Below are 24,463 nucleotides of genomic sequence, written 5' to 3'. Positions count from 1 at the left end.
GTATGGCCACAGCTCTCACCTGTGAAAGTTACCGAACTGCTGAAACTTGAGAAGGAAAAAGCAAAGCAAAAAACCGAAAACATATTCTTTACCATTGCTTGTTTAAAAAGGCAATATATCTGCTTTAGCCTTTCTTGTCTTGCTGACAGATTTCAGCAAAATTTGGAGAAGGCTTAGGTGCTACAAGAATGTAACATCTGAAACTCAGCTTCCCAGTTTTCAGCAAGGAGGAAGGGGACATCCAAGCTTCCAGCATTTCAAAGCAAGAGCTATGCTTCCTCCCTCCCTCACATTCCCCTCGCTCCTCTGGGGATGCTGGGAACTGCTACTTCCATTCCTGCCTCCCAAGCACTGCTGCGCTCTCAAGCAAACAGATGGAAATCAAGGCATCATTTAAAAAATCTCATTTAAATATGAAATATGAAGGAGTTGAGAAATGAGTGAAAGTAAACACTCCCACCCCAGGCTGTTATTTTGTCCCAGAGGAACAGAGCAATGGTTCTGTTTCTACTTTTTATTGCAGTTACCATTTTAAAAGGAGTATTTACAACTGGGTAACTACGCAGGTTTGTCCTGCTGGTTTTTAGATCTTGTCAACAAATCTCTTGAGCTAATTACTGCATCATCACCTTCTACCTCACACCACGCTATGGGTTTGTACACAAAATCCGTACTAAGATCAGAGAACAAGGTTTCCCTCTCCTTAGGGAGTAAAGAACTAATCTTACTTTTAAAAGAAACATAGGAAAAAAAAAAAGATTTGTTTATTAAAAGCTGGAGCAGTAACCTCATCTGGGACCCCGCAACCTTTTCTGCTGGCAGAAAGGGATACCCTCGGCCTGAATTGCCATGGACTCCGGATAACAAACCTCTTCCAAAGGGAGGAGGTTTCATAGCACGACTTGGTGCCTGCACTCCCAAGAGGTGCTCCTGTCCCTTTGTGCTGGCTCCGGGCAGCAATGCACCAAAACCAGGCACCACTCCCTTTTCATCTTGCGCCAGCAAAAATAAATAAATGAAAGGACTTGTCTCCAGGCAAAATAAATTCCCTGCTGTGTCTGACATGGTTGGAGGAAGGAGGCAATAGATACATATCTGGTTGGAGGCAAAGGGAAAGAGGGAGATGAAAAAGAGGTGAAGATAGAATCAACCTTTCTGGCAGCAGCTTACACTCAGATCAGTAAACTGCAGCTTAAGTTTTCAGATAGGTCCAAGCCCCAGTGAAATCAATGGCAAGATGGATGTTAGGGTAGAAAGAACAACGACAGAGAGATTTGAGGCGGGAGAACAACGGTGGAGGAGAGAGGGCGCAGGGCTCAACTTCTTCTTTTACACCCTGACACACACAACCTGCATATATGCTGATACAGGGGCTCTTCTGTTCTAACAGGTAACCCAAGCCATAACGCAGAGCAATCCTTGTGCTCAGCAAAGAGCCCAGGCCACAGAGATGCTGAACGTGCTGCCACAGAAGAGCCTAAGACACAAGACTAACCTTTTAAATAAAACCAAACGCAGCCAGCACCGAAGTATTTGCTCCCACTTTGCTAAGCTTTACATTGTCACGCTGGAATGAGGAAAAGATATGAAAATCAGAGGTCTTAGAAGTTATGTTTCCAGTTAGATTTTTATCAAGAATTCATGCAGTCTTGCTAGGATTAGTAAATCAAAGCTGGAACCTAACAATTCCAAACCTACTGCATGTTGCCGGAAGGTTAAGAAATCATGCAATGTCCTTTCCTACATAATTGAGGTTACTGGATGAAACAGAATAAATTGCAGCTGTGTGCTCAGATCCGTAAATATGCCTAGCAAACGTGTAATTGGCTGTAGAGTGGGTGGTGTGGGAGTAGGCAAGTATCCAGGTCTTGCATAAACACAGGATTTTCTCTCTAGAGGGACACATTTCTTGTTCAGTGTTTACACCAGTGTTAAGCCGGCCCACTGTCCCATCAGCAGGCTAGAAACTGGGTACCAGCAGCGCATGGTACAACGCATAGCAGGGAAAAGTAACTCCCTCTACAGAATTACAAATGTACGCATGTTATTCTGGCTGCAGTCTGGTATGGATGGTTTGCCTGAGCAAGGCTTCATTACATACTTCTTTTTTATTTTAAAAAGGAGTGAAATTTTTATAGCATTCCAAACTCATAGGCATCTAATTAAAAAAAAAACCCAGAAATTAAACAACATAATATGAAAATAATAAACATATCTAGTAAAACAATACATATTTTATAACATAATATAATAATTCACATAACATAAAACTAAGTCATAGATTCTCAAAGGGCCTCATCATTGGTTCAGATAGTGTCTCCCTCCCTCCCCACTGCTGGGAATCAATGAGAATTTAAGTCTTTTTTTTCCACTGGGAATAGAATGAAACCATTGCTGTGCAAACTCCACAAATAGAGTGGACAAATTATAGGGGGAAAAGAGCTGACCTAATAGCCCATGAGAACAACTCTTGTTTTGGGGCGGGCAGTTTTCCGTCTGCACGCAAGTCTCGGCTCTGCAGCGGCAAAGTTTCCCCAACGGATTGACTGAGCAGTCAGACAAATGCTGACAGAGCAAACAGGAATTACTCACGTAGGTAAATGAAAGCTATTTGCAGATATCTGGAGGGTAATAACATAAGGACCTAATAACCTGAAATGCAAACCTTCCATAAATACGGCATAGAGGAAATATAGGTCACTGCTCCTTGTGGCCCTAATTGGAATTGGTGTGTAAAATGACTAACTGAATCTAGAGTCCCAGGGAGAAATACCCACAGGTAACACCAAGCTGGGCCACGTCAGGAAAGCAAACCAGTGACTGCACACTTAACTTTATAAGTGGTTTTATTATATACTGCAATTTGATACCTACCACAGAACAGCTCTGAAAATGTTAAATAACTCGAATGGTTAAAGGTGGCTCTGGGTGAAATACTGCATCAGTAGCAGAAAAACATGGAGCCTTAGCTTAGAAATAATGTCTTTTTATGCCTGGGTTGACCTTTTAGTGGGTTGGTTTTTTTTTTCTGGTACATCTATACCTAAACTAGAGCTGCTAAAAGAAAAATACACATAATGAGTAAAGAACTTAAAACCTATATATCAGTTTACTTATAAGGTCAAACTTAATTAGGCTAAACTAACTATATGTAGTTCATTTACGGCCCATATTGCTTAAATAAAACCAGTCCCTAAACCAGCCCAAACAAGAGAGTTACAAGGGCAGCCAGATCTATGCAGGGCACCCTCAGCACCCTCCGGTATCAAGACCGTAACGAGCAGGAGTGGTCTGCGCCATTTGAGACAAACAGCTGCTCTCTGTTCACACAGACAAAAGTGCAATTGTTTTTCCATGTGTTTGACTAGCTAAACAGAGCCTTGGCTTTAATGCAACATGTTTCCCGAGTCATTTGCGTCTATCATTAAAGGAAGCCAGTCTGTGTCTTGAGCAGCAACAAGGCAAGATACGCAGAAGTGCGGGGAAGGGTCTGTAAAGCAGGCAGCTGGGGAGCAGCAGCATCCCCAGCGCGCTCGGGGCAGAGAGCTGCGATAGCCACGATGCTGTGAACCCAACAGCATCTGAGGACCCCTTCCAGGCTTCAAGTGAAATGGATATTGCAACTAAACATAATAATACAAAATGCCTTTCATCCTCAAGTAGAGCAAAAGCAGTTCAAAATGCCAGCATTTTGCTGTACCCGCCTCTAATTTTATGTCTTTTTTATAGACACTTAGGATACTTTTTTTATTATTTCAGCCATTCTGCAGGTAAGTTTTTCAGGTGACAGTCCTCTCTTTAGAGAGCCTGGACTACCTAAGAGTGGCCTGCAGCAGCGTAAGAAAGCTCGAGCAAGGGTAAGATCCCAGCTGTTCTGGCTGGCACTAGACCTCACCGTTCAATGGGCTATAGACCACGCTGGAATTTGGGAGCTGTAACAAAACACAAGCACAGCCCTGTTTTATAGTGCAGCTGAAACCAAGACTGCTTTCTCTCTTTCTGAATGGCTACAGCTGTAAGACTTCAGAAACAATCAAGAAAGCACTTTCATAAATGCAGGGTGTTAAGATATCTGGGTTATCCTGCCATAAAACACCACTTACTCAACAAGAATTCTGAAACCGACTTTTTATTAAAATAATGTGACTAAATTTAAAAAATCCACTGACCTGCAATTACAAGCCTGCAGACATTTTTTATTTCTCATTTGTATTTAGTATTGATGAGAAGGAGCCAAGGTATACACACAAGTACAGAAGGTCACTTGTTGCCTGACAGCATTTTAGGTGACTGGGCTACAAACAAGTTCAATTCTAATGTCAACTACGTTGCTGTAAATGCAGAAGGAGCTCTGAGGTATTATGAAACTTTCTGTATTTGCATAATGTTTCAGTTGTTGCAAAGAAAAAAAAAAAGTCATTTTATTGCCCAGTAAAACTCTCTCTCTGTTAAAAGAATCTTTAGAAAAAATCACACAGAGTTATTGGAAATGTAATATCGTACTGCAGGCCAAAATTCAGGTCTGGGATCAGCAAGGATTTACTTATGTCGTATAAATTTAAGGGGGAAAAAAGGAAATTCACTATTAAAAGTGAAATTTATACTCAAAAAGCTAAACGTACTCCTTTTGTATTTTACACAGGAATTCCCACTGCCTTAACTCCTTTTTCTATAGTGACTAACATGGGTCCTGTTGTTCCAAAACAGGACTGAAAATCACAATATGTTTGTGTTTCTCTGTTTTCTTTTGTGTGTGCAGTTTGAGGTTTACATCATGCTGGAGTGACGTTTGAGCACTGCGCTGCCCATCTGCATGAGTGACATTTTTCCTATTTTCTATACTTCAGGGGGGTGACTTTCCACATGAAGAGTTTTGATTTCATTATTTTTTAACAGTCCCTGATAGCCAAAGCAAGCATCAGTCTCTAGGCCAACATAAAGCTGGCTGATTTTTTTTTAGGTGATTTTACCTCCACCAAACAGAAGCCCAAGGCCCATTGAAAGGAGTGCAGTCCCACACCCCGTCTACTTGGTGGTGACTGTGCACTCGGAGACATCGGCACAGGGGTGGACTTCACTCAATGATTCAAACCAACTTCAACAGAAATACTGGGGCCTCAGAAGAGACGTCTTCAAAACAAACTGATCCTTAAACAATTCTGAGCGGAAATAAGCAAGGCAAACCAAGGATGCAAGCAGAGAGATGGAGATCAATCCAAAAAGTAGGAATGTAGGATGGAACAGTTGCACAGACTGAATTTTGGAGCCTATATTGATGCAACATTGCTTCACAGGAGTCAGTAGGTCCAGTCTGTAAATTTGGATCTACATGTTCCTCTGAGACTGAGAAAGCTAGACAATACACTGTGAGCCACGGTCCCACAAAGCACAAGGAAGCTTTAGCAAACCTGGAGTTTTATTCATTTGTACTGGCAAAAATGCATCTACTCATCAAACTTTTTGATTGTGTCAGGTTTGTTGGTATTTTACTTTACAAGAACACCTATGTATTCTGGTAGGAAAATGATCAGCTTAGTTGCATGGAGAGTTTGTGACAGGGTAAAGAAGAGAACCCAAATCCAAATTGTGTCTTCCATGTGGCCACCATGGGGCAAGTTCCACCAGCAGACCAGTGGTACAGTGTCTCTAAGATAAGTCTCCTGCCACTTGAAGAGGTCCAACAATGAGGGCTTCCACCATGGAAAAGAAATAAAGCAGACTGAGTAGCTGATGCAGCAAAGGGGCAAAAGAGAGACTGATTCACAGCTCATCCAATGCTGCCCTGGGATTCCCAATGACGAGAGGAAAGGGGGACTGCTGAGAAAACATTTCATGATTCCCATCAACCTAAAGACCCTGTGCTAATGCGAAGGATGATCAAGGCCATAAGGACTCTGTTGTTGCACTAGCAGTATTCTGTAATGAAAGCAAAGGAGATATTTGCCAAACCTTGTCTCCTTTTGGCAACCAGACAAAGTTCTGGCAGTGACATACAATGCAGCTAGCAAAATCATGCTTTCCTGCAGTAAGAGAAGCCCCTAGTCTGGTGAGAGGGCTGAATTCACAAAACTCTCAGACAAGAGGAGATGGGTGCGATGCAGTCTGCTGCCCAGTACTCACGGTACTATGCTACTATCATAACTGTGATGGCAACAATCCCAGTATAGCTAGAGTATCAGGGTTTTAGGGTAGGTGCAGGGAAAGTGGTAACAGTACTCACTCTAAAAAAAAATTGTGAACTACTCACTGACATTAATTAAACACACCCACTGGAATGGGAGGGCTACAGGGGCATCACCACAGCTTACCAGCAAACTCCTTGAGCAAATGATGACCACAGAGCACAAAGAGGCAGCCGGCACAGAGTAGGAACACCCAGGCACAGATTCATGCATCAATTGGGAAAGTACGGTGAGTGCTATACATGCTGTTAAACAGTTGTAAAGGACAACCAACCACTAATCTACTTTTCATGTCGATGGCAGAGTTTTTTCACATTCACAAATATTTGATCTATTCCAAATTATTTTGAATCATCATGCTACTAACACAACTGCCTTACTAAATTTTTCTTTAGAGTCTTTTAGAACAATTTCTACTGAAGGTGAAACGAAAAAAAAAAAAGCATCCATACTGTTGACCATTATGTTCTTACTATGTCCTAATGTGACAACCGCTCTCTCCTGAGCATGATTTATAAGATGTTCAAGGCTAGTGGCTACACTTCTCAGCTCACTCTCTCCAGTCTCTGTGATGGATAGCAGCACAGAAGATCTGAATTTCTGGTTAGAGCTGCATAAAGTGAAAGATGCAGCTACAACTTGTTCGAATTTTCTTTGATTTTCCAAAACCAGAGTTGATTTTATGCTAAATTGTCAAATCGGACTTCTTAAAATTAGATTTCTCTAAAGTCATAGGTGCTTGAATATAGCTTCCACATTTCTATGGGGGAGAACAGACCTTTATGTTACAGTTTATGATCAAATACTGTCACAAAATGAGGCACTCCCTTACAGAGACATGTTTGAAACTTGCATATACATCGATATTCCAAGGCCTACAGTAGTGGCATTCATTGCACAGAGTGCTATGAGCATTTAGCTCTGCTGCTTCTCTATTTATGGACAAGCTATGAAAGCAGTTTGTCAGCAACTTTTCTTTGAGTGTTCACATTACCAAATACATTCATTCTGAATTCACTCTAGTGTAATTATCAAATTTAGCAGCGAGCTGATAACACAGCTAAAGGAAAATACCAACCTGCCTCTGTGTTTTATGCTGTAATTGAAAACAGATGGCAACTCATGTAAATTATGCTTTTCTACAACCAGTAACATGTTGGCATAAGATAAGAATTCTAAGACTGAACTGCATCTGCTTCAACAACACCATACTCCAGTGCACAGTATAAGTGTTTATCTGAACCTACTTCATCTTCTCATTCAGAGCTCAGTCACATGAGACAGTGAAAGTACCCTTCGGATACCTTCAATCAGTACTGAAGCATCTCCCCAGTGCCTTAAAGTGTTAGAGCCTCAGCACCAAACACCAAGAGATCTTCCCTCTCCTAAGCTTCATGAAGAGGGTTAAATTGAGGCATGTTCATTGTGCCTTATTTATACAATACAAATCTCAGTCTTCAAGCTCCCACGAGGCTGACTTTACAGCTTACAAAGAAGTTTCTCACTTCGGATGTCCAAGCTTCTCTACTTTTCCCACTATCCTGTAAAACACTGGAGATTGGCCATAGCCATAAATGGGATATTTTTTTCCTGGGCGATTTTTTTTTTTTAAGCATTTTTAGGCTGGTTTATCTTGCTTGTCAAACAGTTAAGCAATCACTATATTTGAGGTCAGATTGGCAAGGACCACAGAACAGGTTTTGCTTTTTTCTCTGGAGCAAGGGGTATGTTCAACCTCCTGAGAATCCCACAGTTCAAATTTCTTCCTGTTGCAGGAATCTAAGGCATTGGCAATGCCTCTGATGTGACATGTTTTGGGGTTGGTTTTCCCCCTACTTGGCACCTTACAATGGGTAGGTTTTAGTCCTTTATGTTACAAGCCCGTAATATTTTGTGATTGTGGCAGAATTTGGACTCTTTGGACTAACCAGATAGTACCTATGTTCCTTTGACTGCAGGGAGACTGGGCTTGATGACCTCAAGGGACCTGACAGCAATTTGCTCCATGAGATAGTGGCTACTCAATTACACTTGAGATTTGGCTCTTATTCTTCTAGTGAAATCATTTGAGAACCCAGACCTGAAATACTCATTGGCGAATGCAGAAGACGATGGCACAGGCAGAAAATTTATGAGGCTGACCTCCTCCCTGTGCTAGCTTTTAAGATCAGAAGGAGAGCAGAACCACGCTGAAATGGTGCTGGCTGTGTACCGCAATCCCCAAGCAGAGCTCAAACAAAAGGGGTTGGTAGCAGTGACCACATGTGGTCCTCCAAACTCCCTACTACTAACTGAAATTAAAAAGAACTAGAATAGAGTAGAAAAGCTTGAGTGGCCATTTGCAACTTGCATGATACAAAGACCTTAAGTGTTACAGCTATAAATACTAATTTGCTCAAAATCAGTTTAAAGAACCAGCTATTCTTCAGCATTCCTCAAAGGTCAGAGCTGGGTACTGGTTTCTCCAGCCAAAAGGAAGAACAGATAATCAGCAAAATGAGTGACTAATTTGTCTCTTTCACAAGCCTTACATTAAGCTAGGTCTGCTAATTTTGTCACACTGTTGGGGTAACGTCACTAAATAACAACCTGTGATGCATAGTTTAAGTTACTAGCTTCAAGTCCAGTTGTGTAACTTTTCAAAGAATACTTGTACCTTAAAAATAGAAAATAACTTACAGAATAAAACACTAAAAAAAGGAGAAAAAGAGTTTTCCTGACAATAATTATCAATATTTAGCAGTGTCTTCCACAGAGACCCAAATTTTGCAGCCAGTCAATACTGAATATTAAAGCAACCTAGGAACTTCAAAATCCTGCTGTTCCTGTCTTCCACTGCTGACGATAGCAGACAGCAAAACAGAGCGGCAAATAACTTAGAAGCACGCATCACAACACTGACTCCTTTCAGAGCCCCACGTCGCCTCCAGCTCCCACCTGTTAATGCGCTTACTGCAACCATGCTCTTCGCAAGGCTGTCGCAGGCAACTGTATTTCAACAAACCAGGTCTAAAAATACTTTAATAAAGCTAATTGACAAGATATTTATTAAATTATTTGCTCAGCCTCATACTTGAAACCTCAGACTGTAAATGGTAATCCTATTCAGCAGCCCCAGAAGAGGTATTAAGACTTAAAGCCAAATACTTCACATACTCTCATACCTCCTCAGCAGACAATGCTCATAGGGATTTCAGAATTAAATTGTCTGAAAATTCCCCCAGAAGAGGATGTCATGTATAATGAGACAGCAAGTGCTGCCACTCAGAGGGGCACATGTGTGATGGAGACCCATGCATCCCAGCCGCTCAGTGCTGTGCGCACCGTACAGCCACTGTGTGTGGTCAGAGCTCCATCCCAAGCTCATAGAGTTTTCTAGTCAGACTCCCAATTCACAGCAGTTTGGATCAGCCAAGGTCAAACTGAAAGCAAGCCACCACAAAGTCCTTCAGGTAGGTTGAGCCTGTCATGTTTATTGCTTTATATAATACACAGTAGAGTTTTTAGGTTCGCAAACTGAGGTCCTACAATGAGACTGTAGGCAGTAGTCCTCTCTCAAGAAGTCCAGCATAATGCAAAGACAGGAATATACTGCTCTCCAAGACAGATAAGTGCAAAATCACAAGCTTTACAAATAAAGACACTTCCACAAACAATTACACTGGATACACCTCCTCAGGAGGAAAAACCCTGCTGCTACTGCCAAGAGCTTTCCTACAAACTGCAACGCCAAGTCTTGGCTCTTCCTCAAATTCTTGCCCTTTTCATCACAGCCAACTCTCCTTGTTAGTGCTTCTTTGGTGTAGTGCTCAGAGCAACACTGGCAGATAAAAGCCTCTTGCACCATCCCACCAGAAGTTACTGGGCCCAACAGTCTATTTTTAAAGTGCCCCTCCTGCAGCTTCCACACAGGGGAAGGTTTATTTTCAAGGAGGTGTCATCTAAAGCCTGTCATATGATTCCTTTAAATTCGTCAGATTGAAGAGTTCTGCAAACAGATGGATTAAGTGACATAGATTTTTAAAAATTTCAAATACTGCACTATAATTTACATACCTATTGCCATGGGAACACCTCAATAAAACCCCCTTATTTTCAAAGAAAACTGTCATTTCTTCACCAGGGGCTAAAGGTATTCAGCGTTTCTGAAAATGCGGTGCCAATTTTGATGTCTAAACAGGGGTTCATCTCATATACGGCCATAATGTTTTATGTGCAATTCTGCTTGGAAAAGCAATTTTATACAAAGACACCACCTTTGCAAATAACCAGATCTATCCTTTGTGCAATTTCAAAGCAATATATCCCAGTTCTACTGTCTAAAATACTGTTTGCTCCCCTCAGGACAGCGGACTATTTTACATTCTTATGTCTTGAATGGCTCAGGTAAACCTCTGTAACCCCATCACAGTACACGAGCGCTTGGAGAGCACAAATGGAAGATATGAGGACAAAATTTGGTACATAAAACCAGTTTCAGAGGTGAAATATGAAAGAACACAGCTTAACTGAAGCATCCTACTGTGTAGTCACAGGGTTGCCAGCATGAAATCAAAAGTAAAAACAGCTCTAAGCTGCTGAGTGCAGAAGTGAAATCTCTCTAAGATTATACATATGACACTACAGTGTTGTTTTTACAAGTCAGGTTTCAGAATAGATCTACTTTATTACTAGCTGCTACATTCAGAGAGTAAAAGATGCTGTAAAGTACTAAGCTCCCAAGTTCAGGTTCTAGAACATACACACAAATAAATTCATTATTTTTAAATTTAAGGCAGGGTTACTATTTGAAAATTATACTCCACATATAGAAATTGCAACTGTATATTTTATTTTGCTCAAGCTCTGAGCAACCTGATCTAGTTGAAGATGCCCCTGCTCCTTGCAAGGGGGTTGGAGTAGATGACCTTTAAAGGTCCCTTCCAACCCTAACTATTCTATGATTCTATGATTTAGGTATTCTATAAAACAGAAAAAATTCCAGCTCCCTCAGGAATCAAGCCATTTGCCAGCAGGATGTGCCAGGGTGCTGCATGCACCAACAGGCTCTGCAGTTGCCATTCCCTGTCCCAGGGGTTTGCCTGCCCATACTCAAAAAAAAGTAAATGCTTCAAAGACAGTACGTACTTGCAAGTTTCATTAAAAAAAAAACAAACAAACAAAACAAACCAGCAGCTGGAGGGGAGAAATCCCTGCAGTGCATTTGCTAAGCAGGGTGCCACTCAGGACCTGCATCCCTGGAGTTGTGGCAGCGTGCGCTCTCTCCAGCTTGGTGGGTGTGAATATCTGGACGAGAGGCCAAGGTGAGTGTGATGGGAAAGGGAGATTAATTAGAAGGCAGGACAAAATTTGTGACAAACTGAACTGCATGTGGAATACATTTGAAACCTTCATCTGTGGTGTTATCATACAATAAAATACAACATAAATTGATAATTTAATCTTTGTGTCTGGGCCAGCCTGGACACTGCAGTAGGTGTAGCAGCTAGTTTCCCTTTCCTGCTTTTATCTGTACTTGGTGTAATGCTTTGCTTTCATTTTTCCCACTGCACAGGACAGTGATTAATTCACAGATATATGCAGGATGCGATCCAAACCCGCAGGTAAGTCAATGGGCTCTGCATTAGCAGTACAAAAGCCTTCACATGGAATTTGCATTTATTTATTCTTAAATCATGTATGAAACTATTTCAATGCTTATGAAATATATTCTTCTTTCTAAAATGTCTTTAATCTTAACTGCTTTACAGTGAACAACGGGTTATGCCAGCTTCACTTTCAATGGGTATGTCTGACTTTGCCTCTTCCTATACAGCTAAAGTCCCGAAGCTGCATACCAGCAATGACATAAATCACAAAGTGAAGAGGGAAACTAAAATTGTGCAGAGTTAGAAAAAGGTGAAAATAACAAGAAAACCACAAAACTCCACAACCACCAAAACCAGTCAACCAACGAAACAAACAAACAAACAAACAAACAAACAAAAAAGGTGAAAAGATCACGAAAACAACTTGGAAAGGATAGATGAGTTTCATGTGAAAAAAAAGACTTGAAGAATCCCAAGGACAGAAGAAAAGAAACAGGAGGGGGATGAAAGGCAGCAGAACTCACTGTGCACAAACGTCTGAAACTGAGACAAAGATACTCAACTGAGGAAACAAAAGCACCTCTCCATCCCAAAGTTCAGGCAGCCCACTAAGCAACACAAATCTCCTGATAAATTGTCCTGTTTCGAAAACCCACCTTCATCCCAGCCGCGGCTGCTGGCCCACTGGGGTCCACGGCCTGGATGTGGCAGGGCTTGCTTCCCCGTACCACAAAGCCCCAGCCCACCGCATCACCAACAATCTGGAAAGAGAAAAGAAGGATGTGATCACCTTCAAGCAGTTCAGTGAAATTCAAGGGGATAACACTTAAATGGTTCAAGACCATGGGTCCTGATGAGATCCATCCGCGGGTCCTGAGGGAGCTGGCGGATGAAGTTGCCAAGCCACTGGCCATCATATTTGAGAAGTCGTGGCGGTCTGGTGAGGTCCCTGATGACTGGAAGAGGGGGAACATAACCCCAATTTTTAAAAAGGGGAATAAGGAAGACCCAGGTAACTACAGGCCAGTCAGCCTCACCTCTGTGCCTGGCAAGGTCATGGAGCAGATTCTCCTGGAAACCATGCTAAGGCACATGGAGAGCAAGGAGGTGGTTGGTGACAGCCAACATGGCTTCACCAAGGGCAGATCGTGCCTGACCAATTTGGTGGCCTTCTATGATGGGGTGACAGCATCGGTGGACAAGGGACGAGCAACAGACATCATCTACCTGGACTTGTGCAAAGCTTTTGACACTGTCCCGCACGACATCCTTCTCTCTACACTAGAGAGACATGGGTTTGATGGACGGACCACTCGGTGGATAAGGAGTTGGCTGGATGGCTGCACTCAGATAGTGGTGGTCAACAGCTCAATGTCCAAGTGGAGACTGGTCATGAGTGGCGTCCCTCAGGGGTCCGTGCTGGGCCCGGCCCTGTTCAACATCTTTGTCAGCAACATGGACAGTGGGATAGAGTGCACCCTCAGCAAGTTCGCCGACGACACCAAGTTGTGTGGTGCCATCGACATGCTGGAAGGGAGGGATGCCATCCAGAGGGACCTTGACAGGCTGGAGAGGTGGGCCCGTGCCAAACTCATGAAGTTCAACCAGGCCAAATGCAAGGTCCTGCACCTGGGTCAGGGCAATCCCAGGCACAAATCCACAGGCTGGGCGGAGAATGGATTGAGAGCAGCCCTGAGGAGAAGGACTTGGGAATGCTGGTGGATGAGAAGCTTAACATGAGCAGGCGATGCGCCCTTGCGGCCCAGAAGGCCAACCGCATCCTGGGCTGCATCAAGAGAAGCGTGGCCAGCAGGTCGAGGGAGTTGATTCTCCCCGTCTACTCTGCCCTGGTGAGACCCCACCTGGAGTACTGTGTCCAGTTCTGGAGCCCCCAGCACAAGAAGGACATGGACCAGTTGGAGAAGGTCCAGAGGAGGGCCACGAAGATGATAAAAGGGCTGGAGCACCTCTCTTATGAGGACAGGCTGAGAGAGTTGGGGCTGTTCAGCCTGCAGAAGAGGAGGCTCCGGGGAGACCTGATAGCAGTGTTCCGGTACCTCAAGGGGGGCCTACAAGAAAGATGGGGATAGGCTGTTTAGTAGTAGGGCCTGTTGCGATAGGACGAGAGGTAATGGTTTTAAAATAGAGGGAGGTAGATTTAGATTAGAAATTAGGAAAAAATTTTTTACGATGCGAGTTATAGAACACTGGAACAGGTTGCCCAGAAAGGTGGTGGAAGCCCCATCTCTGGAAGCATTCAAGGCCAGGCTGGATGAGGCTCTGAGCAACCTGATCTAGTCGGGGATGTCCCTGCTCCTTGCAGGAGGGTTGGACTAGATGACCTTTGAAGGTCCCTTCCAACCCTAGCCATTCTATGATTCTATGATTCTATGAAATACAGTAAAGGACGTTGTGCAACAGCCTTGTCAAAGCCTCTGTACAGGCTGCTATATGACTCATGGGAAGGGCTCTATCCAAACGACTCCTCTTGCTTTTAATGAACTTTTTTTGTCGAACTAGGAGGCTGTAAAAAGTAATGCTTCCAATGACTAGGTCTGAAAATGTTATAAAAATGTATTTACAAAAAGGCTTTCTCGAATAGTGAATATGAATCAAAATTTCTGTCCCACAATGGTCTAGAAAGACCTCAGTAGAAAACTTCAGTTTGGGTAGAAAATCCACTCCTGCAGTGCAAGTATTACCAGGAGCACAAAGTCTAGATGAATTTGTATAATACAAATGTTATTGGCTTTATGTCATTTTACACTCCATTTAAGTCAGCAGTACTACGTTGGCATAAAGACAGGATAAACAAGTGCAGAATCAGACCTGAAATGTGTGGAAGTACTGATAACGGAGTTTGGGATTTTAAAGTGCAAACCTTAGCAAATGCAAATAAGCTCTCATTATCCCATCAGAAAATGTCTGGTTGGATTACCTTATGCCAACAACATGCAAAAAATAAAGAAAAATACTGAAGACATACCGTAAAAGTTTTTCTCACATATGGGGCTCCAGGCATCAAGAGCTCATCAGCAGTCACGGGTCTCTTTAATACTGTGGAGGTATATAAATGAATATTCAATATAAACATTCCTCTGGAGTTTCTCCTAATAAATAAGATAGAGTGTTGAGGCACAACATCTTTTTGGACCCAGTTCCTATACACTCTTTCAGTTCTTGCAGACTTGCTTGAAAATAGTAAAAGAGCCAAGGAAAAGACAGCAGAATAACTCTTGAGTAAAAATAATGACAGCTTTGGAAGATCAGGGCATTTAGCCAACAGACTTTGTTGCCTGCAATCAAGATCCACTAAACACTACGACAAACATCAGAAGGAGCTGTTCCTGTGTGCAGGGTTGAAACGAGTGACCAACCCTCCTGACATGGAGCAGCTTTCTTCGTGGCTCGCTCTGTACGTGTTGGGTGCTCTCAGCTATTTCATCTTAGTTGGGTTTGAATCGCAGAATTAAGTAATAAGAAAATTCTGCTTGAGTCAGGAATTATCCCAACAAAGAGATTTCTGCAGTTGTAGGCAGAGTCACCTAGACCCCATCTTACCCAGAGGCAGTCTAGGTAACCTATAGCTGGCTGGGATTTTACGTGAAAGGAAGTACCAGTGAGTTTCTGCAGGTGATTCCCTATTGCCTTGCTATGCATCGGGACAATTTTCCCCTGAACAAAGTAAATGTAAAGTTCTGCCAAACCAAATCGATACCATTCTGTGTACAATTTTTAATCTGTTTATAAATGCTTCATAAGATGGATGTCTGCCTTTTAGTCACAGGTGGAAGATAAAACTTCCCACAGATGGTATTCGAAGACATTCATGAGTTTCTTAATTACATTCATGGGAGCAGGGAGAATTCTAGCATACAAATCAATATGTATTTTTTTTACTTTCCTGTGGATTTTGACAAACTGTCATTTAGCCAGTATTACACTTTCCAGAGCATGCCTGGTCAACGTAAAAAACCTGAATGATTATGCTCATTTGACAACTCAGAATCAGGTAAATCATCCACGAAGGACTCTTCTGTGTGCCTCCTTTCACTATACCTCCAGAATTTTTTTTTTTGTTTGATGATTGTTTTACTACATGACTGGTCAAGTCATGACCTGAAGTTTTTAAAATGTTTGCCTGCAAGAGAATTCATCTGACAATATACCTCTGCCTTGTGTTTATGAGCACGCAGTTCAGCAACATGATCTGATTCTGGATAGCAGGAAACTATTTGTGAAAAAAATCACTTTATAGTCCAGCAGAGGATTAAGAACTCCTCCATAACATTTACATCTGACAGCCTTATGTTAACCTCTGTAAGAGGACGTGTGGATCTGTACTTGTGCTACAGGACAAATTGCCCTACCTCGCCAGTAATTGTATAATTCTTAAAAATAAGTCTGTTTATAAGTCCGTTGCTGTCTTCTTTCAACTATGAGCCTGTTAAAGCTATTCAGAGTTTGAAAACTAGTCCTAAGGGAGAATTTATTTTAAAAAATAAAGAATTTATGCAAGGGCTATATCAGGCTATTAATTTTCTTCTAGTGTTGTGTAATCAGCTGCATTAAAACAAACTTGTTCTCACTACTCATGGCTGACACTTCGTATATAATCAGAACCATAAATGAATGGAATAGTCAGCATACTTCAGATAACACACACTTCTATGGACAGCACATGAATGTTGCTTTATCTGTCCCAGAAAATTTTCTAGGATGTAATTAATGATGTACGAGGGCCAAAGACCTCACCATACAAAATCTATCAGAGCATTTCTGGGAAGCGTACCTGAGAGACATTCTGCTAAAACATGACACTGTGGCACTCTTCGTATAGGTGCAAACCCATTGCATACAGGGGTAAACAGCTTGGAAGTTGACACTGAACACCCAACAGCAGCGTTGGTCATCATCCCCAAGGATGCCATGACCACCAGCACTGCAAGCGTTCCCTCAAGCTGGACAGCAGGTCTGGTGTAGGGGGTTACAGCTTCTGGGCACACAATCCTACTGAGTCCTTCCAATTATTTTAATTTAGAGCCCCATACTAAATTCTCAGCAGAGCATAAGTAGAGGGAAGGAAATGTACTAAAAAGAAAGAGAAAGAAAATGTCCCCATAACTATGCCTCTGTTTCTGATGCGCACTCTGCACAGCAGGAATGAAATGCACTTTAGCTCCCTCACCTCCAGAGCACATTGTCAGTGTTTCGAACAGGATTCATATCGTGCTTGAGGCACTCTCTAGTAATCACTTCAAATGCCAGCATCCCTTTGAAAGCAAAGTACACATATCCACCGAGGCCTTAGCCCGCTGCACAATGCTCCCCACACCGTTGGGGAGACCCAGTAACTTTGAAATAATAAGAAGCACAAAGGGCAGCAGGGAATCTGCTTTGAAATTCAGGGCTCTTTCTGAGGAAAACAGAGAGGATGAAAGGATATCTATCCTGGTCTGTTTTCCCTTTCCCAGATGCACAGTAAGAAATAATTTTAAGTGAACTGTGGAAGAATGGGTGTGTTTAACCTTCCGGCATGGGATAGGAAATCCTTTCAAAAGGAAAATAAGCTTCAGCACTACTTTTACCTTCCTAAACAGACCAGTGTAAGAACAAGACAAACTAAAATGTTCAAATGATCCCTGACAGACTGAAACAATGCTGCCTCTTTTTTTAGAGGCTACTGCTTTTTAAGTTGCATTATTTCACAGCAACTCAAGCGGCCACTGGATAGTTAAACTCTCCTCTGACTTGCACCAAAGGAATGTCTCTAGGAGGTTTGAATTGGTTCAGAGCTTGGCAATGAACAGGCAAATCTGGGCCTCTGACTGCATGTCCTCCTAAGAGAGAAACTGCAGCTCAAACCACAATTATGGGCTTGATGCAGAGATTATTGGAGGCAGACATCTGGCCTGTGTTTAGCAGGACTACAGGCTAGAAGATTATAATAGTCCTCTCTAGCCTACAAAACCTGTGACACTGTGAATTTTTAACATATCCTTGGAAAGATAAACTTAGACAAGACATTAGGCATTCTTCACTCCCCATTAGACATTCTTAGGCATTCTTCACTCCCCAAACAGATGTCTGCACGATGACTCCTGTGCGTCATAAGTGATGCTGGTGCTCACCAGATTTGGGGTTGCAGAGCACAGGGGGACTGCTGCTGAGTGTTGGGCTACTGCTGAAGTACCCGCTGCTACCACAGCTACTCATGCTGCTCCTCCGTACGGCCGACACGATCTTTATCTCCTTGGTGGGACTCACTACAAACAGGGAGAAAATACAGAGAGAAAAGAAATTATTAAACTAATTTCCCTGGTTTCTTTAAAACAATAGCAATAAGCCACACTTCAGCTGACAACACGGGGAAGACGTTAGTGTGTTTTCCATAGTTAGAAGAGTCACTACATGAGTATGATATACTCATGTATACCGTAGCTAATATGATGGCTGAACTGTTCCTATTGCAGTGTCTTCTAGGAGGCATTTCAACATAGGGAAATAATTTTTCCCATTTTTCCTTCTACTTCCCATTTATTCTTTGGTTCTTGCTAGATATTGCTGTACAGCAAAAGCTGCAGGACCTCTTCCCCTCACTTTTACTCTTCTTGAAAACTCCACATAGAATATATAGAATCATAGAATCATAGAATGGCTTGGATTGGAAGAGACCTTCAAAGGTGATGTAGTCCAGCCCCCCTGCAAGGAGCAGGGACATCTCCAACTCACCTCTGTGCCTGGCAAGGTCATGGAGCAGATTCTCCTGGAAACCATGCTAAGGCACATGGAGAGGAAGGAGGTGGTTTGTGACAGCCAACATGGCTTCACCAAGGGCAGATCGTGCCTGACCAATTTGGTGGCCTTCTATGACTGGGTGACGGCATCGGTGGACAAGGGACGAGCAACAGACATCATCTACCTGGACTTATGCAAAGCTTTTAACACTGTCCCGCACGACATCCTTCTCTCTACACTAGAGAGACATGGGTTTGATGGACGGACCACTCGGTGGATAAGGAGTTGGCTGGATGGCTGCACTCAGAGAGTGGTGGTCAACGGCTCAATGTCCAAGTGGAGACTGGTCATGAGTGGCGTCCCTCAGGGGTCCGTGCTGGGCCCGGCCCTGTTCAACATCTTTGTCAGCAACATGGACAGTGGGATAGAGTGCACCCTCAGCAAGTTCGCCGACGACACCAAGTTGTGTGGTGCCATCGACATGCTGGAAGGGAGGGATGCCATCCAGAGGGACCTTGACAGGCTGGAGAGGTGGGCCCGTGCCAACCTCATGAAGTTCAACCAGGCCAAGTGCAAGGTCCTGCACCTGGGTCAGGGCAATCCCAGGCACAAATACAGGCTGGGCAGGGAATGGATTGAGAGCAGCCCTGAGGAGAAGGACTTGGGAGTGCTGGTGGATGAGAAGCTTAACATGAGCCGGCAACGCGTCCCTGCGGCCCAGAAGGCCAACCGCATCCTGGGCTGCATCAAGAGGAGCGTGGCCAGCAGGTCGAGGGAGGTGATTCTCCCCGTCTACTCTGCCCTGGTGAGACCCCACCTGGAGTACTGTGTCCAGTTCTGGAGCCCCCAACACAAGAAGGACATGGACCAGTTGGAGAAGGTCCAGAGGAGGGCCACGAAGATGATAAAAGGGCTGGAGCACCTCTCTTATGAGGACAGGCTGAGAGAGTTGGGGCTGTTCAGCCTGGAGAAGAGGAGGCTCCGGGGAGACCTGATAGCGGTGTTCCGGTACCTCAAGGGGGCCTAAAAGAAAGATGGGGAGAGGCTGTTTAGTAGGGCCTGTTGCAATAGGACGAGGGGTAATGGTTTTAAAATAGTGGGGGGTAGATTTAGATTGGAAATTAGGAAAAATTTTTTTACGATGCGAGTTATAGAACACTGGAACAGCTTGCCCAGAAAAGTGATGGATGCCCCATCCCTGGAAACATTCAAGGCCAGGCTGGATGAGGCTCTGAGCAACCTGATCTAGTCGGGGATGTCCCTGCTCCTTGCAGGGGGGTTGGACTAGATGACCTTTGAAGGTCCCTTCCAACCCTCACCATTCTATGATTCTATGATTCTAACTCAATCAGGTTGCTCAGAGCCCCATCCAACCTGGCCTTGAATGTTTCCAAGGATGAGGCTATGACTAATCACACTGGGCTTGGGGGGACTTTAATCTGTTCTGTTTGTTCATGGACACTGATTTTTGATCAGCATTTGACATACTATGGATACCGGAGCAAAACCACCCCAGGGAGCTAAAAATTTTATAAATTGAGCAAATGGACAAACCCTATGAACAGGGACACATGATACCCTGCTCTGCTTTTTTTTTTAATAAACACTGAAAGCCCTTGTCCAAAAATGATTGTTTAACATCCCATGAAGTCACTCTACAGATAGCAGTATAGTTGATGAGTCACCTGAGAGAAAACTGGTGTGCTTTCTGTTGTCATGGTTCTGCTTGCGCAGGCAAAACGGGCTGTCATGGCTTTCTGGCATCAAGCGAGATTTTTCAGTGAGGAGCTCCATTAATCGCCGCCGCCGCCGGAAATTCATTCTACACTGGTAGAGCAAGTTGCTATCCATAAAATGGTGCTTGTTGGACACTGGAAAAAGAAATGGATAGAAAGTCTGCACCTGGTAGGACTGAAATCAGAGCATAACTCTCTGCAGTGTGTGCACTACATGCCTTGATGTAACGAAGCAACACCAGGAGCTCTGCCCTCCCCTCTGCAGACTCAGAAAAAGGAGGAAGGTGATCAGCTTCACACAGATAGTTTCAATATACACGTGTTTATAACCTCAATAACAAAGTAAGAACTTCAGTTGCCATTCCTGAGAGGAATCTTTCACATTACCTTGATTAATGACAAGCACTTCTTATTGTCAAGTGGAAATGGAAGTAGTTAATCTTTCTGTGACAGGTTGTACAATGGTCCATCTCCACGTGTGTCCTCTGTATGCCTTTTATTGCTGCTGGTCACTGCAGACCACACTTAGCGCCTTACATCAAGTTTTTTGTAAATTCATCAGTCTAGGGCAGCCTCTGGGAGCTCTGACTGACTACTTTGTTCAGAGCTACAGAGCAGCAAAGAATCAAGACCTGTGTATTTCCTCTGTCTTGTTCACAGACATCATGTCCCAGACACTTCCTGCAGGCCACTTCCCCTGCTTTGCACGGATACGCAAGGTTTGGGAACAGGCATCTGGTCAAAAATCATTTCTTACATAACAAACAGAAGTCTCAATTACAACCTGTTTCGACACTGAGAGCAAATCTCAGGTTGCTGGTGTCAGAGCAAGAGCGCTGAGCCTACCTGCAGACAGCAGGGTAATGCCTGTGTGTTCGCTGCCACTGATGCTGCATCTTAATAGCGATGAAAAATGCAGCAGTTGGATGGAGCTCTGTGCCAGGTCCTGAAGGTGCTCTGACTCCTTCAGGGTCTGATTGCAGAAAAGCCCTCTGGAGTGCTCCCTGCATTAGTACTGCAGCATCTTCAATAGCTGCAGTAGATGTTTTGGCTGTGTTTTCTCCATCTTCACCTAGCTCCTGCAGTCACGTTCCACAGACATTATTTCCCACAGTTGACCTTTTCCACAAAGGATCTAGATTCTGGATTTACCTAGTTTATAAACTTCTTTTCTTCCAATTTTGAATCATAGGAACTGGTGGTTTATATGTATTTATATGTAAAGAATGAACAATAGCATAGATATGCACTCAGGGGTCAGTCAAGTCTGTGAGTACGTGACAGTCATTTGGCCTCAGCCTCCTACTGCAGACACTGACACCCTGCTCTTTGCTCTGTCCAACACATGGAGTCCAAAAGCAGCAGAACACAAGGTGCTACACCAGATCCAGAGCCTGGAGCCCCACTGGCCGCCTCTCCCTTTGTCCTCATCCCAAAACCACTCTTTCTTGCTCTCATCCCTTCTTAATACTTCTGTGTGTCTCAGATTGCTCTCCATGAGCCCCACAGAAGTACACCCCATACATGATAGCCTGGCAAAAAAAAGGCTGTATTTAAACATAAACTGCCAGTATCTCATTTGATGCTTGTGAGCTGAAGGAATAGCCTCAAAGAGGAAAAAACCCAGTTCCCTTTCTCTAGTATATTCATGCCAGGGATGTCAAGTCATCCAGACAATAAAGAAGACACCAGTCCCAGCCGTGATCCTCAGGGCACAGTCCTCCATACGGATACAGAAACTGCCATATGGGGTCAGACCATACATCTGTCTTGCAAAGAAGCATGTCTCTTGCCTGTCTGGGCCACTGTCAGAGAGGGGACACTCTATGCAAATGCACTTTTGCCTTTAGGACACAAGGAACCATCAGGACACAGGAGCTTTCTGAACTGCATGTGCTTGTGCCTGAGCTGCCACACAGACTGTCTGCTCCAGAGCCCCGCAGCGTGGCATAGGCTGTAGGGCATTTCTTACAGTTTTGAAAGAAGGTAGATTTTTGAAACTCTGCCTTTTTTCCATGAATAAAGCAGAAAGGTCATGCCAGTCAGCCAAACTGCTATGTTTCAAGTACCATCTACACAAAAGACCTCTGTTACCTCGATTGCCCGGTTCTGTTGAAGAGCTTCAGAAAAGCAAGGGCCAGTTGGCTTTTTTTCTGCTTCATTTTGACACTGAACCTGTTTTTTTCCTCAAATCAGCCATACGCCCCCTCCATGAGCCAAATAGCTCTAAGTCAAATTTAGCATTGCAAGCACTTCATTACTGTTTTTTTAAACATTAATTATTGCAGGCACACACTGCTGCTGTGCTCTGCATTTTGGACACATATAGTACGCAATACTAATAAACAACACTTACTAATGATCACTATTTTTGAAGAACAGAAATAGAGGAGGAGAGATTTGGAGACTTGCCTACATCCACAAAGGGATTTGTGATCAGAAGCAGAGTTAATAGGTAGGTGTTCGCAGCTACCAGTCTCATTTTCAGATCACTGACACAGTATGTAAATCTAGCAATATCTAGCTACATCCTACCACATCATTAGAATAACCTCATGTAAATACAAAAAAAAAAAAAACTTCTTTTTTTTTTTTAATGACATCTTAAAGAGTTTCCTGAAACTTTAAAAGACAAGATCTACTTATTCAGCACACTACTGGGATTCATAAGCTTAAATGAAAGAGAGGCCCACAAATACTTCCTTGGAAGTAGAATTACTGTTGCCAAATGTTTACAATATAAGAAATACTGGTACCGTTTCTGATTCAAGTTAAATATTATGACACTACAGTTTTTAAGTAAAACTATTCTGTTCTGTTTGTGTCATTAACTGAAGTGCTCTGACAGCCCTCAGAAATTATGATAACCAGAGATCAACACACACTTGTGTTGCAGTCATCACAAAGCACTCTGAAATTCTAGAATAATTATTGACCATGAAACTACATAATATAAACTTTTTGTATGGCAAGGTAGTGGAACATATTTTAGAATAACAATACTTGTTTTGACTGAAAAATTGTAATATTACAATATTACTTACAATAGTGAAGCTTAGGTCTTACATTGAAGTAATTCATCCCTGCTGTAACTATTTCAGTCCATGGAAGGGTGACTTTTTATACAACAAATGAATACAAGTGAAAAAGGTAAGACCAACAACTGTATGTTGTAGAATATTTGTGTATGATTTACACAACAAAGGATTTGTAGACAGAATGTTTATGACAAGTAGTATTAGCACAGATTCTGGAGCGCTCATTGACTTTCATAGTTTAATTCCTCGTTTCTACTGACAGTTCACATTTCACGTGAGACTGTTAGAATAACAGTGTGCATCCTCAGTTTGAGCAAGTAACGTATTTGTAGCACCATGTAACTTTTTGCATATTCCTTGACTAAAAGGTAGAATTTATGTACATTGATGATCAAGACCTGTATTTGTACATGATGAGGGTGATGTGAAGAGCAAGGTGGGGTGACTTTATGGGTTTCTCAGTCCAAGTCAGTTCACAGGTCCTCGTGTGGCAACATGTTCATGTTACAATGTGCACCTTATGAAACGTAACAAAACTGTAGCAAAAACAGTGAAGAAAATATATGGTGACTGGCAGCCTCCAAAATCACAGAAGTGAATTAAGAGAACTTATGGGCCTGGAGGGAAAGGCACCAACATTAATTCACAGTCACTGATGTCAAACTTTCCAGGTATGGTCACAACCCACTGGTCCACAAACACAGGCCACAAAATTTCTCCCAGAAACAGAATTAAAAAACTATGTTTTAATCTTAAAAAAACCCCTATAGTTTATTCTTACTTTAAAGCAGCCTGTAATGACCACTTTACTCTTCCCTTTATGAGCTGTTCAAGCCTTCAGTTACTTTCCCTGCCAGGCAATAAAGATTTAACTCAAGGCTGAATTTGTTTAACTTTAGCTGCTAATAGCTGGACTTTGCCACATCTTCATCAGAGAGGTATGCAAGATCCAGTCAGAAATATTTCTACAAGAAGTCTGTGAAATGATGAAGCCAACTCTGAAACATATCTTTGATTAGCTGAATAAATAATACCCCTTAAATTCTGACTTTTTAGCCCTCGTTGAGTCCTCTTCAGAATTTCTTTATCCTTCCTAAAATCCGTCTGCCAGAACTGCATGCTCACAGTTACAACCTCACTCCCCATCTGTTACTTGCTCTCCTCCTTTTTGTATGTCTCAG

At 42.9% G+C, this 24,463-nt stretch overlaps 1 protein-coding gene across 1 annotated transcript in view; it reads right to left on the bottom strand.

Annotated features, from left to right (window-relative positions):
• Positions 1–24,463, bottom strand: part of DEPTOR (DEP domain containing MTOR interacting protein) — a 78,596-nt gene that overhangs the window by 8,128 nt on the left and 46,005 nt on the right. Inside the window, exons 6-9 of the mRNA XM_086741212.1 lie at positions 20,194–20,379; positions 17,902–18,036; positions 14,757–14,827; positions 12,427–12,531 (exon numbers count right to left, since the gene is read on the bottom strand). Of these exons, the coding sequence (XP_086597338.1) occupies positions 12,427–12,531; positions 14,757–14,827; positions 17,902–18,036; positions 20,194–20,379 (497 nt within the window). The remainder of the gene's footprint in view (positions 1–12,426; positions 12,532–14,756; positions 14,828–17,901; positions 18,037–20,193; positions 20,380–24,463) is intronic.

Source organism: Chlamydotis macqueenii, chromosome 2 (assembly GCF_036417535.1).
Source record: "Chlamydotis macqueenii isolate bChlMac1 chromosome 2, bChlMac1.mat, whole genome shotgun sequence".
In the NCBI taxonomy this organism is placed as follows: domain Eukaryota; kingdom Metazoa; phylum Chordata; class Aves; order Otidiformes; family Otididae; genus Chlamydotis; species Chlamydotis macqueenii.
The sequence above is the reverse complement of the archived record's forward strand: the minus strand, read 5'-3'. Positions and strand labels throughout refer to the sequence as shown.